We start from the raw sequence: 13,707 nt of genomic DNA, 5'->3' as shown, positions 1-13,707 counted from the left end.
ATTTTCTTGAACGAGTGCAATTTCCAGTCGGGAAAAGAATAGAGAAAAAGATGGCAGATTATCGAAGTTGTGAAGAAATCAGTGAGATGTGATTATGTTTGAGAAGAATGGAAATGATTGAGAATGGCGATGGATTGAGCTGAGAATCTGCATAAATGGCACTCACTGCACGCACTCTAACAGCAGCACCAAGAGAGAGAAAAGTTGGTCCCCGCAGCACCTAAAATTACTGATATGCCCCAACTGGCTATAGTTGTTCAAATAAAATTAACACTTATATCCATACTCTTTAATTTTTTTTTTTTGTATGGTTTAACATTTCTATTAATCTAACCAATTAACATCCCTTGATTTAATCACGAAACTTTTAATCTTAAACTATTTATATATATATATAGAGAGAGAGAGAGAGGGGGTTCAACAGAGAAGCTAAATATTGTGGAGAATAGAGAATTCGTAAAATAAAAATGAGCAGATCTATAATTTTAATGAACAGATCAATGTACCGCATGAACAACAATTTGCCCCGGGTTCGAATCCTGCTGGTGGCGAGTTTTTCTATATTTTTATTAAATACGTCTGTTCATTACTTATGTTGATCTGTTCGTAAAATATATAGATTTGTTCGTTCTCTCGAAAAAGATAATTCTCTGTTGAACTCAACCCTCTATATATATATATATATATATATATATATATATATATATGGAGTCAAGATGAGTTGGAGTTTATTGGATTTTCTATTGAACTCCAAACTTTAAAGTTTCGATTAATGTATTGAAATCGATCGGGATCAAATTAATCTTATAACAACTCAATGTGACTATACCCTCTAATAATTTAAATATAGTAAACGTAGAAAACTTGATAGTTGCAAGTTTGTCACATAAAAGATATAGTCAAATTTGCGACACAGAGGGCAAAAAATAAAAAGAAAAAGAAAGTTTCAATGTTTCTCCAAATAATAATAATAATTAAAAAAAAAGTCATTGTATTCTTGTTAGATGAATAAAACGCTATAAGTTTATATAAGTTATTGTTAATTGTGAGCTCAAACGAAAATTTCAACTCCAAACAATACTGTGATAGGACTTTATAAACATGTGATCTGTAAATACTTAATTAAAACTGTATATATATATTTCATATTTTCCTTCTTAGAATTATTTGGAATTGAGCTTGGGTGTGTGAGGGTTGATATATGCTTATAATCATAAAATAAAAGTTTTGTGTCAAGTTGAATAAAATTTTTGATGAAATTCAACAAGTTTAGAAGGTCTATCATGTACTGCAAACAAAATATATATTTTCGGATGAAAGTTAACTTATATAGAATAAAATGTTTAAGAATTTGGGATCAAATAGGACCCCGAAATCCAAAAAATTAAACAATTAAACCCACGGACCAAACAGATGTTTTCGTCCGTTAGTTTTTTTTTAGAAAGTCTGCAAATTTCTTTTCTTCTTCTTCTTCTTAATTAAAAATGATGAACACAGACACGGATCTTTGCTCTGGCTTCTAAATGTCTGCTCGATGGATACTACATGAGATCAGTAACAGTGGTGGCGTATTTGGCCGCGATCCCGGACAGAGTGTCGACATCCTTAACAACGTAGCACATGTAAACCGTGGACAGATTGTTGTCGGAGTTTTTGAAGCAGGTGCAGGGGAGGGGGGCGGAGAGAGGGGTGCCGACAGCAATGACGGAGGGATCGGAGAGGTCGGCCTTGGGGTTGGCGTCGCGAGAGGAATGCGTATTGGAAATGGCCCTTTCTCGTGTAATTCATACCTGAATAAACAGAATTGGCTTGTAATACCCAAATCTAATTAAGGTGTTAACTTTAAATTTAAAATAAATATTTAATGTGGTAGTCTTTAAAAAAAATTAAAATCAACTTTTATGATAAATATTTTGAAAAATACTTTAAGAAAAGTAAATCCTTAAATAAAATAAAACTTTTAGAATCACTTTTAAAGCGATTTAACACAATTTTCTAATAATATAATCAAATACTAACTTTGATTTAAAATCGACAAGCATCATCTTGTAATAAGCATGACCTAAAGATGTCATTAAAATATCTATGTATTAAATAAAATTTTTGCTAAGAAAAATTTTAAATACTTTAAATAGATTAGCGTGTTACGTGGCTATTTCCTCCAAATCCCATCCTGCTCTTCGCATCAGATCAATCAACAATTTCATGAAACATCGCATAGATTTCACTAAATCACGCAGCATTGCCTCAAAAACCCTAATTGTCAGCATGACCTTCAGTCCCAAACCTACACTTTCCACTTTCAAACCCAATTTCCGCATCAATTCACAATTTTCAGCCCTAATTCTATCTAATTTTTTCCTCAATTCGATTGCTTCGTCATCCTTGACGTCAATCTATGACTGCTGCATATTCACCATCGTCTCCAAAACCCTGAGCTTGCTCTGATTCTCCTACACCCGAAATTCCCAGAAATACGCCGCAGGAAAGTTGAAACCTCCACTCAACCCCGGCCTCTTTCTCTTCGATTCCCCATACAAATTCTTCATCTTAGTCAATTTCTCGACGTCGGGAGAGGAGGTGTCGATGGAGTTGAAAGGAAATATGCAGACTTTGGAAAAACAAAGCTAATGGACGAACCGTGGGTTTAATTGTTTAATTTTTCGAACTTCGGGGGCCCATTTGATCCAATATTGACTATGGAGAACAATACATTCTAAGGGTCTTTACAATTAATAGGGATGGATCTACACCTTTTCCCTTAAGATTTTAATAGGTTTGGGTTTGGATTTGAGCATTGGTTTTAGTCGGATGGAAACTCCTCTTAATTTATACTATATCAAAAAGTTAAAATTTTAATTTGAAATCAATTTTAAATTAGTTTTAAAATTGCATAGTGATTTTAAATTTTTAATTGAATAGTTTTTCTTTTTCTTATTTTAGTTTTATTTCTTTCTAAAATTATGAAATTCGACTAATTATAAAATATTTAATATGCACATCAAATTAAAGATCATGGCAAGAGCTTTAATTTTATTTTATGTAAATATTTGATTTAAAATATAAAATTTATATTTATTTAAAGATTAAATTTTTTTTAAAAAAATATCTTTCCTCTCTCGTATTTATTTGAATAAGTCTTTTTTTTAAACTTTTTTTTGCCTTTTCATAATATCAATTATTATTATTATGAATTCTTTTTTATCTTTTTAAATTTTTCAATATTCACCTCAAATATATTCAGTTAAAATTAATTTTTTTTATATTTATATATATGATAATTGAGTTGGTATCAATTTTAAATAAATATCTAAATATAAAAATGCTTCTTGTGTATTGTAAGGGGAACAAATGCTAGGTATGATATTAAAAGCTTTAATTTATATATATAGGGAGTGGTTCAAATGAGTCATGATATTTATCATATACAAAAATAATTATTTTTAGTTCTTAGATCGCAAAGATCTGAATGAATTCATGGTCCATGATTCGAATTTTATAATTATTATGTTTCACAATGAAATCATAATGTTTTATAACGAATTCAGAATGGACTCATTGTATAATATAAGTATGGTTTTTTAATAACCATTCGACTTCAATTATATATATATATATATATATATATATATAGGGAGAGGTTCAAATAAGAACCACTAAATAAAATTAGAACGGAGAACCATTTTAAGCCATTCGATCATCAAGATCTACGGTGGATGCATCATCTTGGTGGATGAATGCAGATCCTGGGTTCGAATCCTGAAGGGAGCAAAATTTTTATTATTTTCGGATGCATTAAATTTAATAGCGAATGCATTAATTTATATAGCAGATGCATTGATTTTAGTGGTTCTTATGTTCTCACGATAAGTGTGGTTCTCATTATAACCACACCCTATATATATATATATATATATATATATATATAATTGTTAGAGTTAATATATTTAACTCTATTAATTAATTTCAATTAATTATTTATTTTGACTTCTTCATTAATTTCTTATTCTTTGTTTTGGAGTATATATTTTTGTCACCTAATTTTATATAACGGGACATTTTGTGAAAAATGTTAAAATTCAAAGTTTTTTAAGAGAAAATAAAAATTCAAAATATTTTATAAAAGATACCGAAAAAATTGCATCATAAAATACTATTAAGCCGTATTTTTTCTATGAATATATTTTGAGAAGCAACAAGAAGTCAAGAAGTCGGTCCTTACTGAAAAAAGTTCCCACACGTGTTTATTCTCAATTAGATTATCACATAAATTTGGGTAAGACGATAGTCATAATCCGGAAAAAAAATCGACGTGTGTTTGTTCAAATCATTATCCGGTAGTATCGAATGCCATTCAATTATAACTAACATAAATAATTATCAAATGTTGTGCACGCATCTATCCAATACACATAAATTAATCATAAATTATTCTTCAAATTAACCTAGTTCAAAGCCAAAATTATTATTCATTTGGAAAATCTTCTTACTCTCACATGTGCAATATACATAAAATGAGATCATTTGCAATTAAATTCTCAAACTTTGGACCTTGTGTAAATTTGATCCTTTTTTTGTCGAGTTTCAAATTAAAATTTAGACATTTATATCGAAATTTAAAAATAATTAAGGGCTTTTGAAACTCAATAAGAACTTCATTTTAGGTTTTTTGTTTAACTTATGTTTTAATTTTGGGGATAATTGCACGTAAATACATCAATTTTGACGAGAATTCATTTTTAACACGAACTTAGAAAAAATCAATAAAATACACGAATTTTAGTTGTCGTTTAACACACATCATTTCCCCTAAATTCAAGAAGTGTTTATAGAAATTCAAGAAATTAAAGAAACACACCTCATTCTTCACTGATCATTCTTCACAGACCGACATAGATCTCAGATTCAGCGTAGCGGAGCAACGCCACCACCGCCCGCTGCCGCGCAGATCTCAGATTCAGAGCAGCGCAACACCTCACAACAACACACACAAGCGGCGACACGACCCTCTGTAGACCCCAACCCCCAAATTGCTAACCCTCATTTCTACAGGTGGTGGCTCTGGCTGTTCGGCCGAAGAAGATGAAGCAGGAGGGCGGAAGCGGCTCGAACGGTGGAGGCGAGAGGGCGGAGGCGGAGGCGAAGAGGCGAGAGGCGGCTCGAACGTTAGATGCGAGAGGGCGGAGGTGGAGGCGAAGAGGCGAGAGGCGGAGGCGGTGGCGCCGGAACAGAGCGGGAAATGGGGAGGCAGATTTACAGAGGGGGAAAAAGGGGAGGCCAGAGGGATGGAGATGGGAGGGCGGCGGAGGTGGGAGGGCGTCGAAGGGTAGAGAAGAGAGAGAGAGAGAGAGAGAGAGAGAGAGAGAGAGAGAGAGAGAGAGAGGCAACTGGCAAGAGAGTGTGGAGAGAGAGAGAGATAAATTAGGGTTTAAAGGGGGGGATTAATTAGGATAGTGTTTAATTAGAAATTAATTAGTTCCTAAAATTTTCCTAAAAAGGAAAGTGGGACAAGATTATTGGGACGGAGGGAGTAATAAATTACCATGAACGTGTTTTCTTATAATTATAAATCAACGCTAACCCACGTTCTCGTCAAAAATAGTATCAGTGCGAGTTTTTATTGAGGATTTATAAAATATTTAATATATTAAGTAATTTACCCTATGTGGGAGGAGACTTCGAAGAACTTATAGATTCGGACATGATAGATGTAATGCATACATAATTATTCTCCAAGAGATGGAGGGTAAGAAAGATAGTCTACGAGACAATCTCAGATGGTGCAGATGATGTCTTGAAGGACATGTTCGTTGAGAAGAAGACGGATAAAATATTCGTGAAATTATCATGAGTATTGAATAGCCCATATTCTAGAAATTGTCGAGTTCCAAGCAGCAATAAGGCAAATCCATGCAAGTAGTCATCTCGGACAGTTGTCCGAATCCATAATATATTGGGAGTCTCCTCCCACATATGATTAATTAGTATATTAAAAGCATTTTACAAATCGTCAATAAAAACTCGCTTTGATACCATTTTTGACGAGAACGTGAGATTTATAATTCTAAGAAAACATGTTTACCAAGGTAATTTATTAAAATTTTACACACAAATTCGAAAGTGGATTTTCTTTGTGTACATAAATTTAAAAGTGGGTTTTTGTGCAATTTATTTTGAAAGGGGGGATAGTTTTGAATATTTTAGGATTTAACGGAGTCAAATTTGAACGATAATTAAAATTCGTGTTAAAAATGAATTCTCGCCAAAATTAATGTATTTACGTGCAATTATCCCTTAATTTTGTTTATAGGTGACAACTGTGAATGATGCATTGCACACTACTATTAATTAATTAATTATGGTTTAAATGCGGTGATGTACATTAAACAATTTTTTTTTTTTTTTTTGAGGAAACATTAAACAATACTTTTGAAAGAGCGCGAGCGGCTAAAATAATAATCGAGCTTGATACTTGGAGCTCGAATTGAGCTGAAGCTCATTAAATTTTTGACGAGCCGAGCTCATACCTGCCCACTATTGGGCTCGTAAGATTCAATTAGTCTGAAGAGGTCATGGTGGCTGTTGTGAACCTCAATAGTCAATACTTGGGCTGGACCATTCAACTATAAGGCTGGGGCCCATAGCTCATTATCTAAATAATTTTAACAAAACGATTAATTGATATTAACATACATATTAGCAATTAAAATACAATGATAAATTAATCATATTAACAATTTTATAATCTCAAGCAATATGAAGCTCAACCTCGTTTCTCTCGACAAGTTTCACTAAAATAAATCCGATTGAAACCTTAGGCTATCCACAACGGTGCCTTTGTGTAGGTCGCGAATAACCTCTCGTCTTATTTGATTTAGTAAAGTCATTTTGATCGAAACCTTATTAAACTCAGATCTGCGTAGGTCGCGGATACATCTCCTCTTATTTGGTCATACATGATCATGCTACCTACACTATTTTACAAGGCTAATATTCAGTTAGAAGTCAATTTCTAATTGGATCTATGATAATTTTGTAGATAAAGCAAACTCAAAAAATCATAATTGATACAATATTCAAATCGATTTTAATTTTAAAATAAAAAATACCAAATTAAAAGTCCATTAATATCATAATTAACTGCCACTCATCAATCTTTTCATTTTTAGAGAAAAACAATAATCTTTTTTTGGGGAGACAATCATTAATCATAAATTTACATACTTTTATATAAATAATAATAAGGAGAGAATTAAAGAATTATGAATTTACACATGGATAAATTTATTAACACATGGTATTTTTAAAATTAAAAAACATGTGGTTGCTGTAAAAATTTACAATTATAGGTAGTCTTAGTTGCTGTAAATATACGACCTTATAATTGGTTGATTTTATTAAATCAATAATGAATCCATAAATTTAGCAAATATCATGTTTAATCTTAGCATAAATTAATAGATTGTTCATATATTACTAATTAAAAGATTGTCGATATCTATATACTCCCTCCGTTTCAACGAAAGCGGTGCGCTTCTTTTCGGCACGAGATTTAAAGAGAATAAGATTGTAGTGTAAAAATGTGTAAAGGTGTGTGGGGCCACATTGTTTGTAGTATAAAATTATTACCAAAAAAAAGAAATACATCACTTTCGTTGGGGCGGCTAAAATAATAATCGAGCTTTTTTGAGTAATACTGAGTTAGTGAGAGAAATGGTCCCACAATTTAAAAAGTGGTGGATTCATGAATGACAAAAAAAGCTCAAAATATGCTTTTGTGAACGGACGAAAATGACAAATTATAACTTATTTTCGTTTTACAACTGTTATTGAAGAGTGTAGAAATGCGGACAGAGTAACGATGTGAATGTAGGAACCGAGGCAAGAGTTTGACTCTTTCTCCGTAAGACAAAATTGCCCCGCACAGTACACACGGTTCGATGGCAAATGTCCCCAAGATACAACGGTTTGAATGAGTACGAGACCTTGTACTAGGAACTCGAACTTCCGGCGAACTACAGAATACTCGGGACTTGAGTATGAACTAGAAGACAGAATGAACGAATTAATTATCTGAATTAATTGTTGGTGTGTTTAATCTCATTCTGAAGGGCTGTATTTATAGGAGTAGGAAGGATGCGATGAAGAGGTGTCTGCAGAGGGGTGTCTGTTCGAACCAAGCAGTGGTCCGAACCATCACACTGGTTCGGTCAAGGGGTGCGAGCCAACCACCCCACCTCCTGATCCATCCGCTGCCACGTCAGCAACCCCATCCACCCAGATTCCTTATCCGCCACGCGGTGCCACGTCACTGAGCCACATGGTCCACGTCACTGCCACGTCACACGAGCCACCGTTTCAGTTGTCAAAACTAAAGGCTCCTCAAAGCTCCTCGCGACGACGTCGCGAACGAGCTAAGTGCGCCTACAAAGCGCCCATTGGCCACGTCACCGAGCCACATGGTCCACGTCACTGCCACGTCACACGAGCCACCGTTCAGTTGTCAAAACTAAAGGCTCCTCAAAGCTCCTCGCGACGACGTCGCGAACGAGCTAAGTGCAAAGCGCCCATTGCGACAAGTGCGACGTGCACGTGCTCGGCCTCGGACACCTTCCTCGTAGGAATTGAGCTTTAGCCTTAAAAGGCTAAGTCAAAACCCACTTGGGTGCACCATAGGTCCACCATAGAGAAGCACACTTGATTGTTCCTTTATGGTGGAGAGCACTTTATAAATAGCTTTACACTTCCTTAATTTTCCAATGTGGGATGACACTCCACATTTCCATTTTCAATGGCTATCTTTTGGCATTTAATTACTCATTCAATTCTTAAAAGATTTGAACAAGTAAATATACCAAATTAATCTACTCAAAATGTAGATTCCAAATATGCCATTTAATTCCATTAATTACAAAGTAATTATGGACTAATTAAAGCCATTTGTTCCAGCAACAACTACAACTACAACTTTCAGAAAATAGTATTGTGATCTATTCTAAGTCATTTACAATTTTTTGTTTTTAAGAATTTATTTCTTGAAATATTAAAAGCTTTTATTTTATTACTTTTCTACACTATTTTTTGTAGTATAACTACGAATGTTGTATATAGCAATTTTATTTTATTTTTCTAAAAGTATTTGTTTTTTACGCGGTATCGCACAAATGGGCAAATCTAATTAGTATTTATTGGCCAAAAAGAAATAATTTCATTCATACATGTAGAATAATTAGAGTTTCTCGAAGGTTCGTTCGTTCGTCTATAGGACCCCCGGACTTGAGAAATCTCAAATGATCATTATGATTTTTCTTAGTTACGTCATTTTGAGCTGCGCTTGATTACTTAAAGATTGAGCAATTAACTATGGCTTTGGAAATAAATAAAGACAAAGGTTGTTTCAAAATAAGAAGAAAGTGAAGAAAATTAATTTGCATCGTAGTTCATCCATTAAAACACAAACCATGACGAAAGCAAATTACAAGGGATATATGAGTATTTAGTAGTCTAGATTGCATCATAATTGGAAAATACAGATAGATAAGCTCAGCAATGGATCGGAGACGAACTTGTCTGAAGCTGAAGCCCTAAATTAGCAAGGAAGAATTATTGTGTTGCACCCCATTCCTAAAAACTCATGGGATCTCCACACAATTGCTCTTCCTCTTCCCAAAAACAAACACATGGAGAGAGAGAGAGTGAGACGACTGAAAGCTTAATTACAATCCAACTCAAGCAAGCTTAACTTAATTCCCACAACTTGTTTAAAATATCAGCAATGGACTAAATTAAATCAAGCATTCGCATTCACAGCAATCGAAGAAGACGCCGCAGATCATCGGTGGCCCCGGCATCCACGCCGGCGGCAGCCTCCGCCTTGCAGCTGAGCTTCGGCCTCAACGAGAAAGTCGGCAGAGGCAGGCTGCTCGGCGGAGGAGAGATCGTGAACACCGCCGAACCCGAAAACATGTCCACCTGATCACCGACCACCACCGCGCCGCCGATAACTTTCGCCGCATCCTTGGATTTTTTCGGCGAGTTTTTAGCTTCTTTTTTGGGAGATTTTGATTTCTTGGAGGCGAGGGAAGAAGATTTTTTGTTGGAGAGGCCCCGGGCGGAGGCGGGGAGAGGGAGCAGAGGTGGTTGTGAGGATTGGCGGAGTGGGTAGGACTGGGAGAGAAACTGCGGCGGCGGAGGCTGCAGAAGGCCGATGGAGTTGAAGTGAGAGAGCCAGAAAGCATCGGAGGGATATGAAATGATTGGGTTTTGATGAAACTTTTTGGGATGGGATGATTTGTATGGAGAGATGGATTGATCCAACGATCCATGCATCATAACTGCCTCCATCAGATCCAGATAGATAAAACAAGGAATTCAAGAAGATGGTGGAAAATTTAGGCGATATGATCTCAATTAAGCAAGGATCGGAAGCCTTACTTTGCTACAAAAATTCAATTCTATGTATCTTTGTATTTGAATATACAAGGAAATCAAAGTATAAAGATTAAGATTTTTTTAACAACAAAATAAAAAGAGAAAAACGAATATCTTGGAACTATTGAAGAAAATTAAAATATGCACCTAAATTGTTGCTACAAAACCATAAGATAATAGAGAGAGAGAAAGTTGAAGAGATTTGTTTGGGATTCAGTATCTGCAAACCGACTTTCTTGAAGCTCAATCAGATGTCCATTATATAGAAGGCAGAACCATCCAACGGCTACTTTATTTAAGTTTTAATTCCACAGTGGCATTAATTAATGAATTAATATATGAAAGTTTTTAATCCTAATTTACCGACAACTGCAGACGGTCGGCTGATGCAAGATTTCCGAGCTGCCTGAAATTTCGATGATTATTTTATTTTATTTTATTAAACGAGGTAGGGCGGCAGCCGCCGAAAGCATTGGAGCCGTAGGATTATTTCAATATAAGAAGTAGCCGTTGTCGCGAGGCTGACCGTTGATCTTCTTCCTCGGGTTCCTCGAAGGGTTGGGGAAAGCGACGTGGGATGAGATCGTGGCCATACACGTTTTTGGTGCCAGTTATTTTTCTCACGTGGAGCTATTTGGGGTTAGGCAGCAAAGTAGCACAAAATTATGAAAAAGTGGAAGATAAATAAATTGTTAGTATAAAATTCATATGTCGCTTCCCATGGTAGACATGAGTTTTTTTTTTTAACTTTGAGAGAAGGGGAACGATGGGATTTGAACTCTGGACCTCACTAGTTATAAACAGGAGTTGGCATCGTTTGATGTCCCTTTAGAAACGGATAGATATGAGTTTGGAATGTCAAATCTCAGAATTTAATTTCAAACATTGGTTAAATAAATTGGCATGAGTGATTTACCGCGTCATATTATTATTTTATTTTTTTTGTCAAGAAAAGAGAATTTATTGAAAATGTCAAAGGTACCAGAAGTACCTATAAATTGATACAAGAAAAAAGCGAGAACTCGCTTGAGCACCACACTGGGAAAATTTACCGTGTCATATTATGATCGGTTATAAATTAATTTATCTAATTATTTTTTAAAAATAAAAAATTAATTATTTTATCATATTATTTTTTAATAACTCTTTTAAAAAATAAAAAATATATTAAAAAAATTTATCGAAATAATTACAATATAGATAATATAATAAAATAATTAAATTATTTTTATTAAAAAAAAACTAAATCAAACAATTTTTTTCCTATTTCACTAATTTATAGCTAGCTTGGTCACAATGTGGCTGTAGATATATTGAAATTAGAAGTACCCCTTTTAAGCTTTAAAAGATTAATTATATACCCATATTTGTCAAATATATAAAAGCTACCCAAAATAGACACATTAACCCCTTAGGGTGCATTTATTTTAATTATAAAATTTTATTAAAAAAATAGATAAGAAAATATTATATTATTCTTTAAAAAAAATATTGAAAAATATTTTCACACCACCATTTGAAAATAATATTATTGAATATTAAAGAGAAAATAAGTGAAAAGAAGTTGTCCGAGAAAATATTCCACATTGCCCGGAGAAAATTTTCTATTATAATAAATATGTGAAAAAGGATGAAAATATATGTATTCTCTCATTTTTCATAAAAGTAAACGAACCCCTACTAAAATCATCAACTTCCTCATATGGTGTCTCTAAATAAAAACTCCTATTAGTGCTATTTGGACAAAGTATGTTCGGATAAAACAATATTAAATACTTTAAAAAATTAATTTAGTTAAACATTTTGGCTCAAATTTTAAAAATGATTTCGTTAGTTTTATTGTTTTCTCCACATTGTAGTTTTTCTGTAATTTTTAATAATTGTTTTAATTTCTACTACAGAGTATTTTTTTGTAACTTTTGTACTTAAAAAATAGTAATAAAAATTAAATAAAAAATAAAAGAATTATAAAAAAAACTACAATATGGAGAAAACAATAAAAATAACTACTCCCTCCGTCCCTGAAATAAGTTCATCTTTTTCCTTTTTGGGACGTCCCCCAAACAAATTCCTCTTTCTTTCTTTCTATTTTTGGACAACTACCCCACCACTAATACCACTTTATTTATTCTTACTTTTCACTTTTTCACCACTCTCAATACTAATTATAATACTTTTTCACATTTTCACCACTCTCAATACTAATTATAACATATTTTTCTCTACTATCAATACACTTTACCACTTTTCTTTAAAACTCGTGCCGTCCCCGAAGAGGAACTTATGTTGGGGACGGAGGGAGTATTTTTTTTTTATCCCAAAATTTTAATTAAAAATATTTAACTATTTTTTGTCCAAACATATTTTGTTCAAATAACATTACACGCGTGCGCGCGCATATATATATATATATATATATATATATATATATATATATATATATATATATATATTGAAAAACTCCGGGTATGGCAGCACGACAGATGACGCGTGATGCATTAGTTTGTTGTTACTTGGTTACTGCACGGCGATACTTTTAGAATCTAACTAACGAGGGCAATTCAATAGGAGGGGGAGGGCAGCCTACAATCTATGAACTGATATTCAGTTATTAATTAAGACTTTCTCTCTAATAATATACTCCCTCTCACTGAAAATTGTGACCTTATTACTATATTGTGACATTTTCTTATTTGAAAATGATCTCACAAACTTTCTCTCTCACTATTTACAAAAAGGTGTAGGACCTAATCTCCACTCAAACACATGTTACCACACTTTTTCTTAAAACTTATGTTATTTCCATTGGGTCACATTTTTTAGGGAAAGAGGGAGTATTTAAAATTCGATTGAATTAATTGGAGTTCGATTTAAATAGTAATTATGTTCAAATTAGATATTGGAGAAACTAAAAGAAAGAAAGAAAACATAGACTTAATACATACTCCATATACGTACGTGAGGGGTACGACTGAGCTGCATGAATATGCTAATTAAGAGATCAAGTTTTGACTTAATTATATACATTCCACTTGTTATATTCAATTCACCCAATCAAAGTATGGAAGAAATCAACGCTGCATGCATGCAATTACTGAATTACAAGAAATATAGATTTGAAAAAGTCTATAAACTTGTTGGTCCATAAATATTAGTTTTGACAAAGACTATTGAAATGATAACATTCTTTTTCCGTGTAGAAGAGGGTGGTGGGATAACTCTACCACCGAAAGTTGCTCTTCTTGCCCTCTACACCACGTTATGCGATGCAATGCC

General features: G+C 33.6%; 1 protein-coding gene across 1 annotated transcript; it reads right to left on the bottom strand.

Annotated features, from left to right (window-relative positions):
* Positions 1-9,414: 9,414 nt before the first annotated feature.
* Positions 9,415-10,748, bottom strand: LOC131011107 (uncharacterized). Its single transcript, XM_057938883.1, has one exon. It carries the CDS (start codon positions 10,342-10,344, stop codon positions 9,805-9,807), a length of 540 nt encoding a protein of 179 aa, XP_057794866.1. The 5' UTR covers positions 10,345-10,748; the 3' UTR covers positions 9,415-9,804.
* Positions 10,749-13,707: the final 2,959 nt, after the last annotated feature.

This window comes from Salvia miltiorrhiza, chromosome 2 (assembly GCF_028751815.1).
Source record: "Salvia miltiorrhiza cultivar Shanhuang (shh) chromosome 2, IMPLAD_Smil_shh, whole genome shotgun sequence".
Classification (NCBI taxonomy): domain Eukaryota; kingdom Viridiplantae; phylum Streptophyta; class Magnoliopsida; order Lamiales; family Lamiaceae; genus Salvia; species Salvia miltiorrhiza.
Note: the sequence above shows the minus strand (reverse complement) of the source record. Positions and strands in the feature narration are given on the sequence as shown.